This window comes from Trematomus bernacchii, unplaced genomic scaffold (genome assembly GCF_902827165.1).
Source record: "Trematomus bernacchii unplaced genomic scaffold, fTreBer1.1, whole genome shotgun sequence".
Classification (NCBI taxonomy): domain Eukaryota; kingdom Metazoa; phylum Chordata; class Actinopteri; order Perciformes; family Nototheniidae; genus Trematomus; species Trematomus bernacchii.
Window position 1 is genome coordinate 4,542,927 of NW_022987708.1, and position 17,418 is coordinate 4,560,344.

The window sequence follows — 17,418 nt, forward strand, 5'->3', positions numbered from 1 at the left end:
GCTTTGTCAACTATTTTCACACTCAATAACCACAGGGCCATGTCCCCCACGCCTCCCTCCCTCCCTCCTGTTAACAGTCCTGTTGATAGCTTGGCAGCTGTCCAAATCAGACAGGGCGTATCCGTATCCCACAAAAACCCCTAACAACGGGGAATGTGTGGTAGCAAACACTAAACCACTAACATTTGCTGAGTAAGGAGCTGATCGCTCACCCTGTGTAATTTGCTGAAATCTGGAATTCTATTGCTAATTTCTTTGTTAATAATACACTGGGGAGGCTAAAACCCATCCAGATGTGCAACATCAACAGGACACTCAATCATCGTTATGACCCAAGAATATTGACACATTTCCTCTGCATGTTATGACACGGCTCTACTCAACTCAACTAGCTGTATTTAGGTTTTCCATAAGCAAAAGTTTCCAAATAGTATCTGACACTTTTTGAGATAAAGGTCAAAAGTGAAGCTTAAAGAATGCAGACAACTGCATCTTTAGAGAGAAGCGTCTATCGCATGAAACTGGACATCCTGTACCAGACTGCCATTTTTAAATAACCAGGCTACCGGTTATAGTAACTGCAAGTTTTTTCATTCATTTGTCCTAGAAAAAAGAAAGAAAATGGCAACAAAACAAACCAGACCGAACAATATGTTGGTTGCAGATGAAAGGATCCAAGAGAGCCGCGTTGAGGAGGATTTCAAGGCTATTTTACGCAATATCACATAGTTAGCTAAAATCCCCCCCCACACTACTACCAACAGTTGAAAACAAAAATAAGAATAGGACTCTGTACCAAAAGTAAAACAAACAGAGATAGACCAAGCAAGAGAAACCCTGCATACTGTATGTACAGTAGCTATTGCATAAATAGTGAAATGGTGTTTGACTGTCCATGACCTTTTAAAAGTTACTGTCTCGCCCCAGAGTACATACTGTATGTGGGAGGAAGAGAAGATGTTTTGGTGGAGGGATATCTCAGTGTAGTTGGTGCTCCGTCCCCTGGAGAGCCAGACTTTTTTTAGTGAAGGTACCAGGGGGACTCGCTGGGAAACTTAATAAAAAATGTAAAAATGGAATCCTTCAGTGCCCATGTTTAAAGCCTGTGTATCACATGAGAAAATCACAGCAAAATGAGACCCAGAAGCCTCAGCCTTGGCTTAACCATACTATATTGCGAGGAAAACTTTTTTTCTTTCTTTGCCTTTATATGCTCCGAAGGCTTTCCTGCATTTTTGGCTTCCCAGAAGTAATCATTTTCAATTGTATGTTAACACCACAGCATTCCCCAAGAATGCAGTATCAGGTACACAAATGATTCCCATATGTGGGCCAGTGTTTTCTTGCTTACCTGTCATGCGCATAATGTTCTGCCGTGAAAGCCGATGTGACACGGAGAAAAAAATATGAAATTGCTAAATCCTTGCATGAAGCACAGGCTCATCGACACACACTCACACATTTATTATATAAAGAGTCTGTGGACGTTTTGAGCAGGCAGCGTATTAATGTGCGTCTTCTACCATATGGGACTTTTTTAGGCTTATCTGACATATGACTTCCAGTTGATATATAAGTGAACCATTGAGAGTGTTTAATGTACATTTAAAAAATGGGTGCAGTTAAAGGCTAGGGTACAGCCTTTCATTCATCTGTCATACAAACAAAAATGTTTAGAGAGCATTACTTTGATCAATTCAGATAATCTGTTTTAAAAAAAAAAAAAGAAATGTACTTACTTAATAGAAAACACAACATGAAAGGGTGAGGCCCGAGTGCCGAGTTCTCCTTCTAATCATTATTTCCTGTAGTAATGAGAATAAATGCTCTCATGTCAAGGGAAATTGTTGCATATCACGCAGATGGATGCATCTGGCCAGCTTGTATTTCCCTTAAGCTGTGATAATGTGGGGCCAGTGAGATGGATGTTTGTGCAGAGAGCAGCAGGTCACCATCATAGTAACTGTCTCCCCTTGTCAGTGTTGGCAGACACAGAACAGCTGACAGCCTTCATTACGGCTTACAGTCCAGGCAGAGCTGTTGCTGTGCGTCTAATGATGTTGGACACCAGTGCTTTTCCACAGAAACAAGTTTTCCTTTTTTCTTTTATCTCTTGTAAAAATGGGCTGCTTTTAATGATAAGATACAGCCTGTAATAGAGGAATGTGTATAATCATTTTATTTTCAGTAGCGAACATACTTAGCTTTTTCTCAAAGCAACAATATATTTTCTGAGACAAACCTGGAGTATTAGCTTCCTTTGTTGGCCAAACAGTATGACACTCTGTCTCATGATGATAAAGAGAATCAGAGTTTAGAAGGAGGTCCCTGCAGTCAGACAAAGCTCAGCTAATGGCTTTGACTGGCTCCGGGGGCCCCCACTGAATTTGGTGTTAAGTATTTTGTGTTTGAGTGACAGCACTGAGCCATGTGGCAGTGCTAGCTGTCGGTATCTGACTGCACATGGCTGTGAGCCAGGCCCAGGTCTTAGGTTCTCTTCACAGTGACACCTCCTTAACATGCCACATGACTCAGATACCTGAGACAGACACCGTCCCACCGTAAGAACAATGTTTTGACTCCTTTGATCAATGATGAATTGCAGATGAAAGTTCACTACAGATGCACACTGTTGTAGATTTTGCGTAAAGTGCAAAGGACGACCAATTTTTTGGGGCACTTGGGTGTTTCTATTGAGCAGCTAACATTATCATTAACTGTGATTGCAGTCAGAATCAATTACAAAATATAAACTACATTAATATAATTGGTGTTAACAGGGAGGCACTGATAGAAGCTTACCAGGTATAGGAACATTTCTGGGCTCATCCCTGAAAGGCAAGTTGTGTGAAACCACACTCCAAACTCTCTGAATGCTGAGTCTTTTACTGCAGCCCATGTGCTCTGCTCCAACATATGGTCAAGTACCAGGCTTGGCAGGTCTGTCTCACCTAGTTACATTTGGACAATCACTTTGGGGAGGGGTTTGAGGAACAGTCAATTAAACCAAGAACTTGTATCAGTCCATAAAAGTACATGTGTTCCATGACCACAAAGGTCTCGGTGTTAGTGGCCTTGCCAGTTCCCACACTCTCTGATCGCTGCCTCCCAGGTGGAGAAGTTGTGTGGTCAGATCATACAGTAACAGAGTCAAAAGGAACTGCTTTTGAGCTTAACACTTCAGAACAGAAACCCACTTCCAGACCTCCCTCACTCTGCCTGTCCGCTGGAGAGGCCGTTTCCTGGGACTAATTGGACTCTGATTCGGGCCTGCCAGTCCTTGTTTCCTGGTCCCAGCGCTCTGGGCTCGGCGGACACAGATGGACCGCTGGAAAAAGCTACAGAGACGCTGAGCACGCTGTTGCTGTTGGCCTCTGGACCCTGCCGCCTTTAAAAAATGCAAGAATCCAGATTTTTGTTGTAAAACATGTTCTCAGCAGTAATCCTTGTCAATCAGCCGCAGGCAGAGATCATCACGGGTCTAAAACGCCATGAAGTATGAGCATTGAAATCATGCCAGATGTATTTTAGCAAGGGACACTAGGCCTCGAAGTGAGACACATGTGCAGAGTGATCTGTGTTGACTTCTTGGCAGGGTGTTTATATTTCTTTTTGAGGAGGGCTGTGTTGCATCTGTGCTTGAAAGGCTTGATCTGGATCAAATGTTTAGTGACTCTGGATGGAACAACTCTGTAAAGTTGTGCTGTTGGCTTGTGCTGCCTATTGTTTGTTTGCCAAGCTTTGCCTGTGTTGCGTTCACAGGGATAAGCTCTTTCGCTCTCTCACACGAGGACTACTCTCCTCAGTGTAATATGTTATGGAAACCATGGGTAGCCGCTATTGGTTTTTATTTGGAGACAGAGATGGCAGAGTAAGGCTCCCGAGTGGCGCTGAGACATATGGTTTTGTTTTCCCCACAAACAAGCCTGCCAGATAACAGGAACATGCATGAGCAGCGTGGTTAACTCCCGTATCTCATCAAGAGACGAGATCAAGCATTTATCACATTCATATCACCAGAGAGTTATTGCATGCTCATACTCTTCATCCACCCTTTCCACCCCCCTCCTCTGTTTGCAACACCTCTTCACTTCTAAACATTTGTGATTTCCCAGGCTCTGGGTGTTGCTCAGCGGAGGATTACAGCTCTGTGGTAATTGATCTCAAACATTTGGTATGCCTTCTCATTTTGACTGCGCATACGGCTGTAATATGTTGGTGCTTACAGGCAGAAAGGGTACTGTTGAATGTTTAGGATCATATAGGGTATTGGCAGATGTGCTTCTATCACTATAGATAATGAAGATTAAATAAAGGTGTTCTATGACCATTTCAAATACATTAAAATAGTACTCTTAAACAGATATAAGCATGCTAACATTAGTATGTTAGTATGTATGCTAACACATCTATATACATGGAGAAAACAGTCACCATTTGAGTTGTTGGAGTTGCATGCCTGTCTGCAAATACCATTTACAAGCACAAGTACATGAGTTTCTACCATTACCAAAATGAAAGCATGCGTCTCAGTCCCCACGGTGTGTAACTGACTTTCCAAGTCTGAGGAATTCCTCTTAAATCGAGGTTAGATCCAGTTTTCTTGTACTAAACACATTACAAGGCCTGCACAGGCAGTAATAGCAATAGACTGCTTTATAAGAGATCTATATTCTTATAGAGGGGTAATGCTTTAGTTGGCAGTGGGCCGAAGCTCGCAGCTCAGAAGAAATCTCTAATCCTCAACTCAGAGATACTGATACATATATTTTTGAAATATGAGTGCTTTAACAACAGAATTAACAGTTTTAGAGTATATTGATTGACAGCTTATGTAAACAGTTTATTTCAATCATTATTATATAATTATATTTACATATTCTACTTATTTATATTTATATATTCCACATATGCCCATGGAAAACAATGTTCTTTCCTTTCTAGCTTATCGAGGGCTCCAATTTCTTATAATAGGGCGCACACGCAAGCAAATGGTCAGTGCACAGAATCACAATCAAGTTTATTGCCAGATAGGTTTACACATACAACCACAAATCAGCTCCTTTTGATAGAGATCAAAGGCGCAGAATAGATGCAATCAGACGTTAAACGCTATGTGGAAGAGAAGCTTAATACATTATTAATTTGAGGAATAGAGAATGAAAAAGTGGAGTCAAGGTTCGTTTCAGTAAACAAAACAATCACACAAGCTCCTGTGATCTCCAATAAAAGCAGCAACACGTTAAGAGAAGGGGAGAGAGGCACGGGCGCCTGAGAGACATCGAAAGGATTTAGAGCACCTGAAGTTTCAAAAATACTAATTCACATCCCTCCTATGCAAAATAAATAAATTCAAGTCAATTACCAAGAACAAGTCCATTTGCAAAAGCCCAGTCTTCATTTATATAACATTCTTAAAACAAACATATGCAAAATAGGTTTTGGATTTGATAGATAGTTATAGAAAAAGAACAGGGTCACTTAACATTGAATCCCAATGCCTGGTCAGAAGATTCTAATATGAAATGAAGCTATCTACACTGTGTCTGCTGTGTGTAAAGGAAGCAGCATGATTTCAGTCTCATGAAGGGGGGTGTTTGTGCCTCCATCATTTGCGTTCATTTTTGTTTTACAAAATTACACCAAGCCATAAAATCAGCATAACACTGCTTCTCCTAAAACCTCAATGCAAGCAGACACGCCAAAAAGACTGTTGAACACAAGTATAATGTCATAAATACTGCGTTTGCCCTGCAGGAAAATAGAACTGTACTGTAAGTACTTTGGATCTGTCAACTGAGACAGAGATAGGGGGAGAGATAAAGAGGGGGGGGGGGCTGTGACTTCCCTGTTTCAAATTCCTGAGGTTTTCAGTGCTCTGGAAGGCCTGGAGCTAGTTTGGCTTTCAGGCTTTCCCCCTCTAATTCTTTGCGACTAATTGCAGTCGTATTTCTGCAATTAAACTGATAAACTCTGCTGAGCTTGGCAAGGTGAGCGATGAGACTCCAGCCTCTCCTCAGTGGCTCTGGGCTCCACCTCCTCGCCATCTTTCATTTTTGTTTCTTATCACCGTAGTAAACGCTAAAAATGAAATCAACCTGAATTCTTCGACGGAGCCTGTCTCCTCGGCCTGCAGGATTCACTGCCTCTGGTGACAATGCCAGGAACATGGAGAGGAGTGTCCAGAGGTCAGACAGATGTTGTGAATGAGAGGATTTGAACAGTTATGTCTGAAAACCTTGAACGCCCCAAGGGATATTATTCCATTATCAATAAAGCATGATTGCAATTTAGGAAGACTTCATAACATCATCACAGAGAAGAAGTCTAACGTATTCCTGTTGGATTCAGAAGGGATTTCATGTTTTTAATTGGGCCTGCCAGCACTGTCTTCTCATGCATACAGATAGGATACCTAGGGAGAAAGAAAAACAAGCATGGAAATAAAATGACCGTCTGTCTAGACCGTGTGCTTGGACTCAGTTTGGTTGTTCGCTAGGTTTTACAGCACATGTGAATGTTTATCTCTCTGAAATGAAGCATATGGTCCGAGCTCCATTAAGTGCTAAAGGGGTGGTCCCTTCAATACGGCCAGGCCAGTTTCCCTGTTTACCGCAAATTAGCACATCCTTTATATTTTAAGAATTCTACCTTACTCAAGTTATGTTAAAATGTTTGATACGGTTTCTTCCTCATTTTTGAATTTGTTATGACATCCATTACTTTTATCACTGTATTACAAAGTGTTGTATCATGTGCTAAAAGTTATTGTCTATTGAACATTAGTTTTTTATGCTTGCACTCTAACGAGCATGTGCCTCAGATGTTATGTTATGTATTACCTGGTTTGAGTGTGTGCCCAACTACTGTCCTTCTTGTCAGTCAGTCTGTCAGTGCCAAGTGTTTTTGTTTTCTCTGTTATCCCCTTGTGGCCATTTGAAAGCAGAACTACACATTTGTGATGACGCACTACAACGCAGTACAAGGTGTAAACACTGGAAACCAGACAGCATATTGTGTTGAAGAACATGTGTCAAAATACACAGAGCATATTTGTAGAAGCTTTGAAATAACGGAAAGGATTGAGCGTGTAGGATGGGTTTCACCAATGTTTAGAGAGCAGGTTTAATTTTGGAAAGGCTGAGCTCTTTTTTTCTCAGTCTGCCTGCAGGTTCTTCTTCTTCAGTTCACTTTTTATGAGCATATCCTTCTCAACAGGGAGTTGGATTTTTGAGTGTTAAAACGTTAAGTGAAAAAATGAATATTTGATGCATTAATGTTCTACTAAATGAACTAAAATAGATGCTGGACATCACCAAAGCTGAAAAGAAAACCTATTACAGTGTATATCTCCTCTATGTTGGCATGTTCTGCCTTTGTCCTCTTACACTCTTGTGTTTTCCTCTCTTCAAGGTATCTGAGGGCTCAGAGGTCCACTTCCAGCCTGGAAACTTCTCCCTTTCCTGCCACATCCAGAAGGAGGCATTTTCCCATGGCAATGAGCATCTCCTGAACTGGGCCCAGAAGAAGTACAGAGCCGTCACCTCTTTCTCTGAGCTCAGGATGACTCAAGACATCTACATCAAAGTCGGAGAAGGTACTAGATTCCCAAAATTCCCAACATAGCTGTATGCCTCAAGGCACGCCCCCCCCATTCCCCTTCAGCTCCCATAACTTTACTTAGCTTTGTGTTTGAACCCTGGCTAGAGGTTCACATGCACTGCTCTGGGAAAATAATTTCCTTCCCTCAACGGGCTACCTGTGGTACTTCTGAGCTGAGCTGCTTACAGCCACATGCACTATTGGACCTCAGATATATACAGAAAGGGCATGGACTATGTATTTGAGTATTCTGGCATCAGGTCATTTCATGCAGTGTCACTTTAGAGCAGGGGTTCCCAAAGTGGGGGTCACAAGACCCCGAGTGGGGGTCGCAATTTTTATTTTTTTTAATTATTATTAATAATAACGTGTGCATAGACATTTTTCAGGGGCGGACTAGCCATCTGTATAATTTCCCCGCAGCAAGGCTCCCCCCGTTGACAATCCACTAGCGCAGTGTTTCTCAAACCTTTTCATACCAAGGACACTTAACCAATAAAAAAACACTCACGGACCACCTAACTCCTCAAATATCCAAAACAATAGGCCTGCTTACCACTCCAACAGTACATAACAGCCTAATAATGACAGCTTAACCTTCTCTACTGTATATCGCCTCGTTCACACAATAAATCAACAATACAAATACAACTACAGATTATATAAGCATTTATCCACGGGGTCTTAAAAAGTATTAAAAGTTGATAAATCAATTTAGCGAAAATTAAGGCTATTAAAAAGTATTAAAAAGTATTAAACGGCATTTTCCAAGGTATTACATTTTGTAGCTTGTTTTCAATAAGTATATCAATTGTCCAAAGAGGTTGTATTCTAGTGTGTGCCTGAATGTAATCATTGCGTAGGTGTGTAGTGTGATTCTGTGTCGTTTATTTATGGCATCCCGTTGGATTTGACGTCATCTGAACAGGACATCGCACGCTCACTGCTTGATAGCGCGCGAAGGTCCGTTTACGCCGGTTGTTAAACAACATCGTTATGGGGAAATGCAAGTTTGCGTCCAAATGGTTGGAAGATAAGGAGGAAGGACAATCAATACTGTATATAGTAAATGTGAGGTCAAGTGTGTCGCCAATGTAACCGGTTAAAACTTAAAGTTTTGAGGTTTTAAAATGTATGGAAAGGGTCTTAAAAAAGGTCTTAAAAGGAATTACATTTGACTTCAGGATTCCTGCATATAGCCTGATTTAGTTCAAATGCGATTTAAAATGCTCACAGGTTTTACACCTCTTATGAAATGTAGACTACATTTATTACGGAGTTTATGTCTGAGTCAACAGACTCACAGATAGTTGGCTACTGAAAGATATGCAAAATACACCGCATGTAGTATGACACAAACCTCCGCTGTGGATTTTCAAAACTAAATACAGTAAAACTATGGTTGCAGGCCCAAGTTTAACTCTCTGAGGTCTAAGCTATTTTTTCACATGTTAGGCTCGCCTGGGCTTTTTTTGTAAAAATGCTATTAAAACATGAACCTTGGTGACCATCGGGCTGGCCTGCATGGTCTGCCTACAAAACTAAAAATTAAAAACGTTTATGCAGCCCCAACAACAGCCTCTGATCATCAACAGACTTCATGCAATGCTTCATTGGATGCATATATTAGATAATAATCTCGATCTCACTCCTAACATCTAAATCTACTTCCAGCATGGATAAATGTTCATAAAATACATCCATTGTTTGTTCTATATGCTTCTTGAAATCCTAAAAACACATCGTTTTTCTAGAACAGATTACAAATCGCCTGAAAATGGTACAAACAAGTGGCAACATGTGTGACGAAGGTGTTGCGCTGGGCTATATCATGCAATCGAAAGTGAAACTTAAACTCGCTCCATTGCGGAGATATTCCCGCGAGAGTGCGTAAAACTTTAATTAATTAATTAATTCACTAGCACACACAAGTGAAGCAGTTTGAAGACTATAATAATAATCTTTTTATTATTTAAAGAGATTCAGCACAATATGTCTTTCATATTGAGGTCAAATTATTCTGCATGGCAACTGCCTATCTTTAGACACATTTTCTGAACAGAAAAAATCTAGATACGACATTTTATCACCAATTAATATTATTATTATTATTATTATTATTATTAATAACCAATGCCTATGTATATACACTGATGGAGTATTCTTGTTAACAGACAAAAGTTATGTTTACATTTTTTGTTTTCCCACAACAAATTGCATTTATCTTTGTGGTCTAAAACACTTGATGAATGCAATGGCTCCCTATTAAGACACTAGCAAGGCAGATCTGGGGATATTTTTAATCATGCAATATGTATGTCCATGTTGGATGATCTTCTTCTTGAGTGCCTTTGTGGGAGCATTGCTACACTTATTTACATGCTACTGCTACTAACTGTCCAGCACCACAAAGAAAGAAACCCACATCAGGACTGTAGAAGCATTTCAACTTCTTATTTCTGAGTGGCTTGAGGAAGCACTGCAGGATTCTGAGGGGAAGCTGTGAGTGATCTTCACACATGTTAGAACTGTTGACTTTCAATTCTTCATCTTCTACTGGCCGGTCCATACAGTGAACAGACAGCACGTCCAACCTCCCAATGCATCAGCTCTCAGACAGGACATCTTGTTTTTAATGAGCATCCTTCACCACATGGAAATAAAACAAAACTCATGTCTGGAAATAAATAATGGCTCCTCTACTGCCGGACCGGTGATAGGTTCTCTCTCAGTGTTGTTAGTTGCTGTGGAGAGCAGAGTGGTTGCTCAGCCTGCGAGCGTTTGGCTTATGTCATTAGGGGCTGTGGTTTTGGCAAAAGCTCAGAGTGCCATGATGTTTACTCCGAGTAAAGAGCTGTAGATTTCCACTCCTTGACATCGTTAGTAGTGTTTCATGAAGATGGACACATTCTCACTGTGCTTCCTAACCATTCCCGTACTCAAGGTCTCCCTTTAGCTCTTTCAAGTGTCACAAGGGTTCCGGAAAGGAAGGTGCCAGCCTTCAGTTTACACTTTGTCCAAGAAGTCTGTTTGCCAAATAAGGAAGCAGCTGTCTTGTGTTTTATCTGACTGCTGAGAAGGGTGTAACTTTTTATGACCTAAAAGTACTTTCTTAGCAGTTAACCAATTTTTTGAACAGCAGTGAAAGTGGAGAAAAAACACTAGAACGTTTGATAAAATCTGTATATGAATAACTTTGTCCTGTTATTGTACAGGAACTAGGGTTGAAAAAACGTTGTTTAGTTTTCCCATGTAAAAACCAAAAGAGAAATGTCCCTGTTGATAAGAAGAGGTCATGCCAACCAGAGCACGCCCAACCCATCCAACACAGAGCCGGACTGGGAACATAATTCAGGGCGGACCTTTAAAGTGTTTTTCTTTTTACTGTTAATGCCAGTTACAATATTTCTTATCTTTAACTGCTTCAGAAAACAACATAGTTAAAAAAAACAAAGTGTCTTCAGTTTTCTATATTTAATTGAGGTTTCATAATAAAAGCTACATAAATATTTATATATATATAAGAATTTGCACACACACATTTTTGTCAGGCTTTCTTGAGGGCCTTCCTACTAAAATAAAAGAGTAATAAGGTATTTGCCAATGTAGTATTAAGGTCTACGGTACCAGAACCTTAAGGAACACGGAAAAACTACAGGCTGCATTTTCATAAAATGTTGTGGCAGAGTGTAGCAGTGGTGAGGGAATAACCCAATACATTTTTCAAGCGCAGCGGAATCCCAATCCACTGTTTGAGGGATTATATTTGGCTTGCTTTGATTTACCCATTATATTTAGCATTATTAGCACTTGTTAATTGTCATGTCTAGTTGTTGCTAGTACAATGGTAACCAGCGCTGCAGGACTGTGTGGTGAGGTTAGCATGGAGACTGTTCAAACATCCACCCTACTGAAGTCTCCTACGCAGAGCACTGAAATCTCCCAGAAGCACGGCTGCTGTTCTGTAGCTGACCCCGGCTCTGACCTTCCTGTGGTGTGGGGTAACAAAAAGCCGTATTTCTCCTTTGGGGGATCATTATAGCCTCACAGAACCCCCAACCAGTAACGTAAACAACTCTTTCTCTTTCAGATCCACTGTTTTCTGACACTTGCAAGATTGATACCAAGTTCCTGTCTCTGAACTACCTGGGCGGCTACGTGGAGCCACAGACATCAAAGGGTTGTGTGCTGTCTGGACCCGACAAAGACCAAGAGGTCCACATCATTGAGCTGCAAGCCCCCAACTCCAGCAGGTGAGCGGCCGGAGCCAAGAAAACATGTAGTCATAGTTTATTTTCGAGGTCAAGATGCTCTCACTAATCTCCATGGAGTTTGTTTTGGATGGAAAGTCAGTTGGGGGGTTACTGTTCACTCAGTGGAGGTTTGTTTTTTGAGAGATATTTCAAAAGTGGGTCTCAAAGTTCATGTTGCCAGATAATATCCTCACTCCCCCAATGGAGTGATTATTCCAAAGACGCAAAGCAAATCTGGGAATATCTGCGCTGTATTTCTCTGCAATGCTTTCTGGTCTGTGTTGCATATGTCTGCGTTTTTTCTGGGATTGCATCCAGGTTTTTAATTAGTTGGCCAGACACAGAAGGCGTGATAACACTTTGTGGATCTAAACGTCCAAATATCTTCCCCTCTCTCCCTGCTTCTCTGCAGTGCTTTCCAGGTGGATGTCATAGTGGATCTACGGCCTCTGGACGACGATGCCCCGCTGCATCGTAACGTCATCTTGCTGCTCAAGTGCGCCAAGTCCGTGAACTGGGTCATCAAGGCCCACAGCGTGATCGGAAACCTGGTTGTAGTGGTAAGCATGAAAAACAGACAGCTTTCCATTCAGGAACATCTTTTTTTATTCCTTCACAGACATCAACACTGAGATTTGTGTTATCAAACATCACAGTGGCTCACAAGTCATGTTCCAGACAGAAATGTCATCACTTTACACCAGTTCCCAAAGAACGTGTCACACCAGAATGTGTGTTGAATTGGCGCCGGGTCCCCGCTGCAGGGGGGGGGGGGATAACAGGTTAGGAGGAACTGTGAAATGTCATTGTGGCAGCTCTGGGATGTCATCACATTGAGAGAGCCAGGAGTGGGAGGTGGTGGGAGCATCACATATTTTTAGAGCCAAAGCTACTGCAGCACTTGAGATGCACAAAGCTGCTTCCCATCACCATCAGTCACAATGTGAAATATGAGCAGTTCTCTTCAGGCGTTTTCTTAAGCTGCTAGCTGTTAGGACCTCCTCGCCACACACAAATAACAAACACTGGCTTATTTCTGAAGTATATCAGAATGATTCTTAGGACTATAGTTTTACACATAACAGAGCTGAGTTTACAGATTTGATATTAGGAACTATAAGAATATGACACCTATGTACACTTTGGAAGAACAGTTTAACTGTACATCATCTTGATGGAGAATTGGCAGTTTTCCAAGCACTGTATTTGCTCCAGGGCTGAAATGTTGAACATTTTCTTTCTCCAGAGTGAAATAAGAAATCAGTGCAATAAAACTGAAAGAGACTCACTAATGTTGGGCATTTCTCAAAATATTTCCTTTTCTGGTGACTTTCGGTATTTACGGTATGATTTGCTGTGCTCATTTCAGTGGAGCTGTGTGAGGGGTTCTGTGTTTCCTCACTGTGTAACGCTGATACTCCTGCAGGGCTGCTGCAGCCATGACACAGCACTTTTACCAGGCGCAGTGTGTTTGTACAGCTGCCTGGTCACTGCTGTATAGTGTGTCTGTCAGCTTGTGTGAGTGTGATACCAGGTCAAAGCCTGCAGTACGTTCATCAGCACAAAGCAATTGTTATGCATTAAGCAGACCTTTCAGGGATAGTTCTGATAGACAACAGCAAACATATTTAAGCCACCTAGAAAAAGGCACATTTAATAACCTAATTAATTTGAACTCACAGAACACTGGATTTGCTCATCTATCACTGGCTCAATCGGCTTGTTTCTCTTATTTTTTTACTTTTGTATTTTTAAGGGTTAGTTCGGATTGACCAAAGTCAGACAATGACAACAAATACATTAGTTTTACTACTGCTTTGTAGCTGCCACACATTATCATCAGTGTTAAACCAAAGCAGAATGGTCGGTCTAAAACACAAAACCCCTTTTTGTTGCCAAATTCCTGACAGTTTGAATTTGGGTGCAGGATGCTGTCCTTGTGCAACCAGTGTTTGGGATTGTGTCAATTATTTATGTGATATGATAGCCTCGTAAAACTGAGGCCTTGCTTCTGTCACACAACGGGTTCTCTTCAGAGTTGCTTAAGAGACTTGAATGTGTGGGAAAGGTCTGAATCAGAGCAGGAGACACATTTTATGGGGGAAACTCACATGTTGGTTTCTCAGCATTGATTGAGCGGTGACACGCCCATTACCTCACACTCACACTGTACATGATTCACACTTGACACAGAATGAGAACAGGACTGAACTTGAAGTTTAACATCTCTGGAACAGTAAACTATGTATTTTGTTTCCTGAACATCTTAAAGGAGCTTATGCAAATGTTGTCTTTTTCTACAAGATAAATGACACCTCTGCTTTTCTTTTTCACAGGCCTCTGATACCGTGAGTGTTAGTTTCAATACACAAAAACTGATGCAGGTGTCAAAATCCCCGAAGGAGAACTTGCCATTGGGGTCACAAGCCTTGATCAAGTGGGCGGGGGACCATGGCTACGGTCCTGTCACATCTTACACCAGCACTCCCGTTGCTAACCACTTCACTATCCGACTTAGAGAGCGAGGTAAAAAAAAACATCCTCTCAATTTAATTCCACTGAAGCAGAAACAGAAATAATGTGTTGTACACTGAAAAAACGGAAACGTCAATTTTAATTAAATATACTATGTAAAGGATTTCACATAACTGTATTAGGTAAGCAATTATAAGTTTAGTTGAAAAAGTAGGTTCAACTTAATATTATTGCTTTCAACTAACCTAATACATTTATGAGAAATGTGTTGACATAATCGTTTTTCCAGTGAAGCTTGACTAATATGCGCATACATACATTTTAGCAGCTGATGCAATTTCTTCATAACTAATATAATATATATAATAACTTATTACAATTTGTGATTTCCAGATGTGGTGGATCCTCTGGAGAGCATGTTGCTTCCAGAGCTCTCCATCCTGCGTGACTCCAGTCCTCATGCGAGGCCGGGAGCTGCTTCCCGGCGCTCCAGCCTGCCCTTCCACTTCCCCCCGCCTCAGCCCGACGGCCTGCCCCCCTCCATCAATGAGCGGCCTTGGGAGAACGGAGAGCCCGAGGACCATCATGAAGTTCTGAACGTGGGCCTCAGCGTGCAGTGTGAGGCCACGAGGATGGTGGTCAGCATCGAAAAAGAAAGCCTGCAAGTGAGTGGAGAGCAAGATTTCATCCATTATGGACGCCTCTGCCTAGAAACGTACAGAGCTAAAGTAATGGTTATTTTAAATAGTTTAATTGAATTGGGGTTCAATCCAGGAGGCATCATTTCATATATACTTAACGTTTACCAAAAATAAAAATGTCCACATCTTTCATACAGACACACACATACATACCATTTCTTTATAGCATATAAGTTAACGTGGTAGAGATAAAGAAAACATTAGCTATCAAATATGTGCATTACTTAGTTGTTAAATAAATACATTTTCTGTCAATCATCAAACAGATTAAGCAACATGATCTTAGAGTAAAGAAGCAAACAGTTAAGATATGTTCCCCTCTTATGTTAAATAGACAAAAACAACAGTTAATTTTGTATATTCAATGTGTGATAATGCTTTATTCCAGCAAAGAACAAAGCCAATGAAATATTTTGTTTCCCAACCACACTTAATCCAGTGTCATCGATTATTTGAAATGCCTTTCAAGTCGCACATCTGAAAATTGTTTCATGGTCCGATCAATCACATTTGCTTTTGGGTGTTTTGTTTGCACATTTCTGCTCTTGCGACACAGACTTGATGTGACAAGATGAACAGAAAACAACAAACAATGGAGAACAGAACACACAAAGAGAACTGCAGTGTCCAGACCAATTAGGGCTCTGAATGGATCGATGATTAATGTGTGGGCTTTGAGCTGCAGAGATCAGGTTAGCCTGCTGATTGAGAAAAACCTGATATCAGGTCACCAAATGTAAAGTGAAAATAACTAGCATTAATGACAATGTTGTCATTGTTCTATTACTTTGTATTTAAGTGACCACATCCCAACATTTGGCGTCTGAACACGGGCCTGCGCAGTTAGCCCACATCACAGAATGGAAACTGGCATACACTGTAATTAGGAGAAGCTGGGGCTGGAGCTAGACCACCTTGTGGGATTTGTTTATTCCTGGGAACCAAAGTCTCACACAACCACTTCGCCTTTTTTTAAATGTTATTATGAAAATGAGTTAGTAAAAGTTTTTTTGATCTTTACTCAATGTTGCCATTTTTGTATGTTTCCTCAGGCGAATGGGTTTGCTCATGCCAACCTCACGCTCCAAGATCCAGCATGCAAAGCAACAGTGAATGCCACCCACTACACCCTGGAAACTCCTCTGACTGGCTGCCTGACCACTGTATATCCCATGCAGGGCAGCCCAATGGCCCTCCACATCAACTCTGTGAGTACAATACCCATTATTACATGTTAGTCTACAGCAAGTCATGTCAACAAAGCTGCTTAACCTTAACCATGGAAATGGGCTGCCCGGTTATAATGTACAAACAAACTCAGTGTTTTTAAAGGCATAATGAGTAGGATTTCCCCCAATAAACTATGTATAGACTTATATAAAAAGAATCCCTCTCAATCCTCATTTCCCACTAGAAGTGTGTGTTGGCATTTGCAGAGACCATGCTCTCTGTGTTTGTGACATTTCAGGGTGTCAACCTCCATAAAGACGTATTGATTTGGTCCCACATACTGTAGTCAGCACGCATCCAAGAGAAAGCTTAGAAAATGTTTTTGCCATTTTATACGCGTTGAATAAACTCAAATATAGGAAGGCAAAATGGTAAGGGAATATAAGCTAAGTCCAATATTCACTCACTTGAAATGCTGTGTTTACTAAAACAAACAGGTCCTACTTCTTTTACTTTAACATTTTAACTGAAATTCAAATGTGTTTTTGCCAACCATACAATTACAACCGACTTGTTTATTTTAAGAAAAAAATGTTCTGCACTAATAGCAATACCCTTCATATTTTATCTTCATTTTAGTGCAGTATTTGTGTGGGTGGACATCAAAAACACAGGCAGTTATCCAGCCCTGGGGCCACTTTTTTGAGCTATTATTTGACTACGCTAACTTGGCTAACTGGCTTACTAGGTTGAAACCGTTTATGAGTAAAAGCTAGTTAGCATAGCAGGCAACCTTCCATATTTTCAAATTAAACAAAGAAGTCATAAACCACTGCTGATACATAACTGTATTCACTATATGGACTGGTTGGAAAATAATGTGTTTAAGCCACTAGCATCACAGAAGTTGACAACATATTTCCCAATAATGTCAGCTATCAGACATCAACAGCTAATAGCAAATATCCTCTCTGACCCTTGAAGCTTAAACACTTCTTCCACAAACTGTTAAAACCTTTTTTTTGTATGAATACATACAAGCAATATGACACAATTATGAGCACATTGTCATGTTATGGTTACCAGTGTGAGAACAGTCTCACAGCCCCAGTTGTCTTCATTATTGTGGAATGCATTCACTCAGTGTGTTTGTTCTAACAAGCAAGGATGAATCACTTCCTCCCCAACCTTTTGAGATCTTTTGTGGAGGAAATTAG

General features: G+C 40.9%; 1 protein-coding gene across 2 annotated transcripts in view; it reads left to right on the forward strand.

Annotated features, from left to right (window-relative positions):
• tgfbr3 (transforming growth factor, beta receptor III) overlaps positions 1-17,418 on the forward strand; it is a 69,710-nt gene that overhangs the window by 36,371 nt on the left and 15,921 nt on the right. For both annotated transcript variants that reach the window (XM_034140720.1, XM_034140722.1), the window contains exons 5-10: positions 7,414-7,597; positions 11,693-11,855; positions 12,268-12,415; positions 14,192-14,381; positions 14,724-14,995; positions 16,084-16,239. In XM_034140720.1, coding sequence (XP_033996611.1) covers positions 7,414-7,597; positions 11,693-11,855; positions 12,268-12,415; positions 14,192-14,381; positions 14,724-14,995; positions 16,084-16,239 — 1,113 coding nt within the window. The remainder of the gene's footprint in view (positions 1-7,413; positions 7,598-11,692; positions 11,856-12,267; positions 12,416-14,191; positions 14,382-14,723; positions 14,996-16,083; positions 16,240-17,418) is intronic.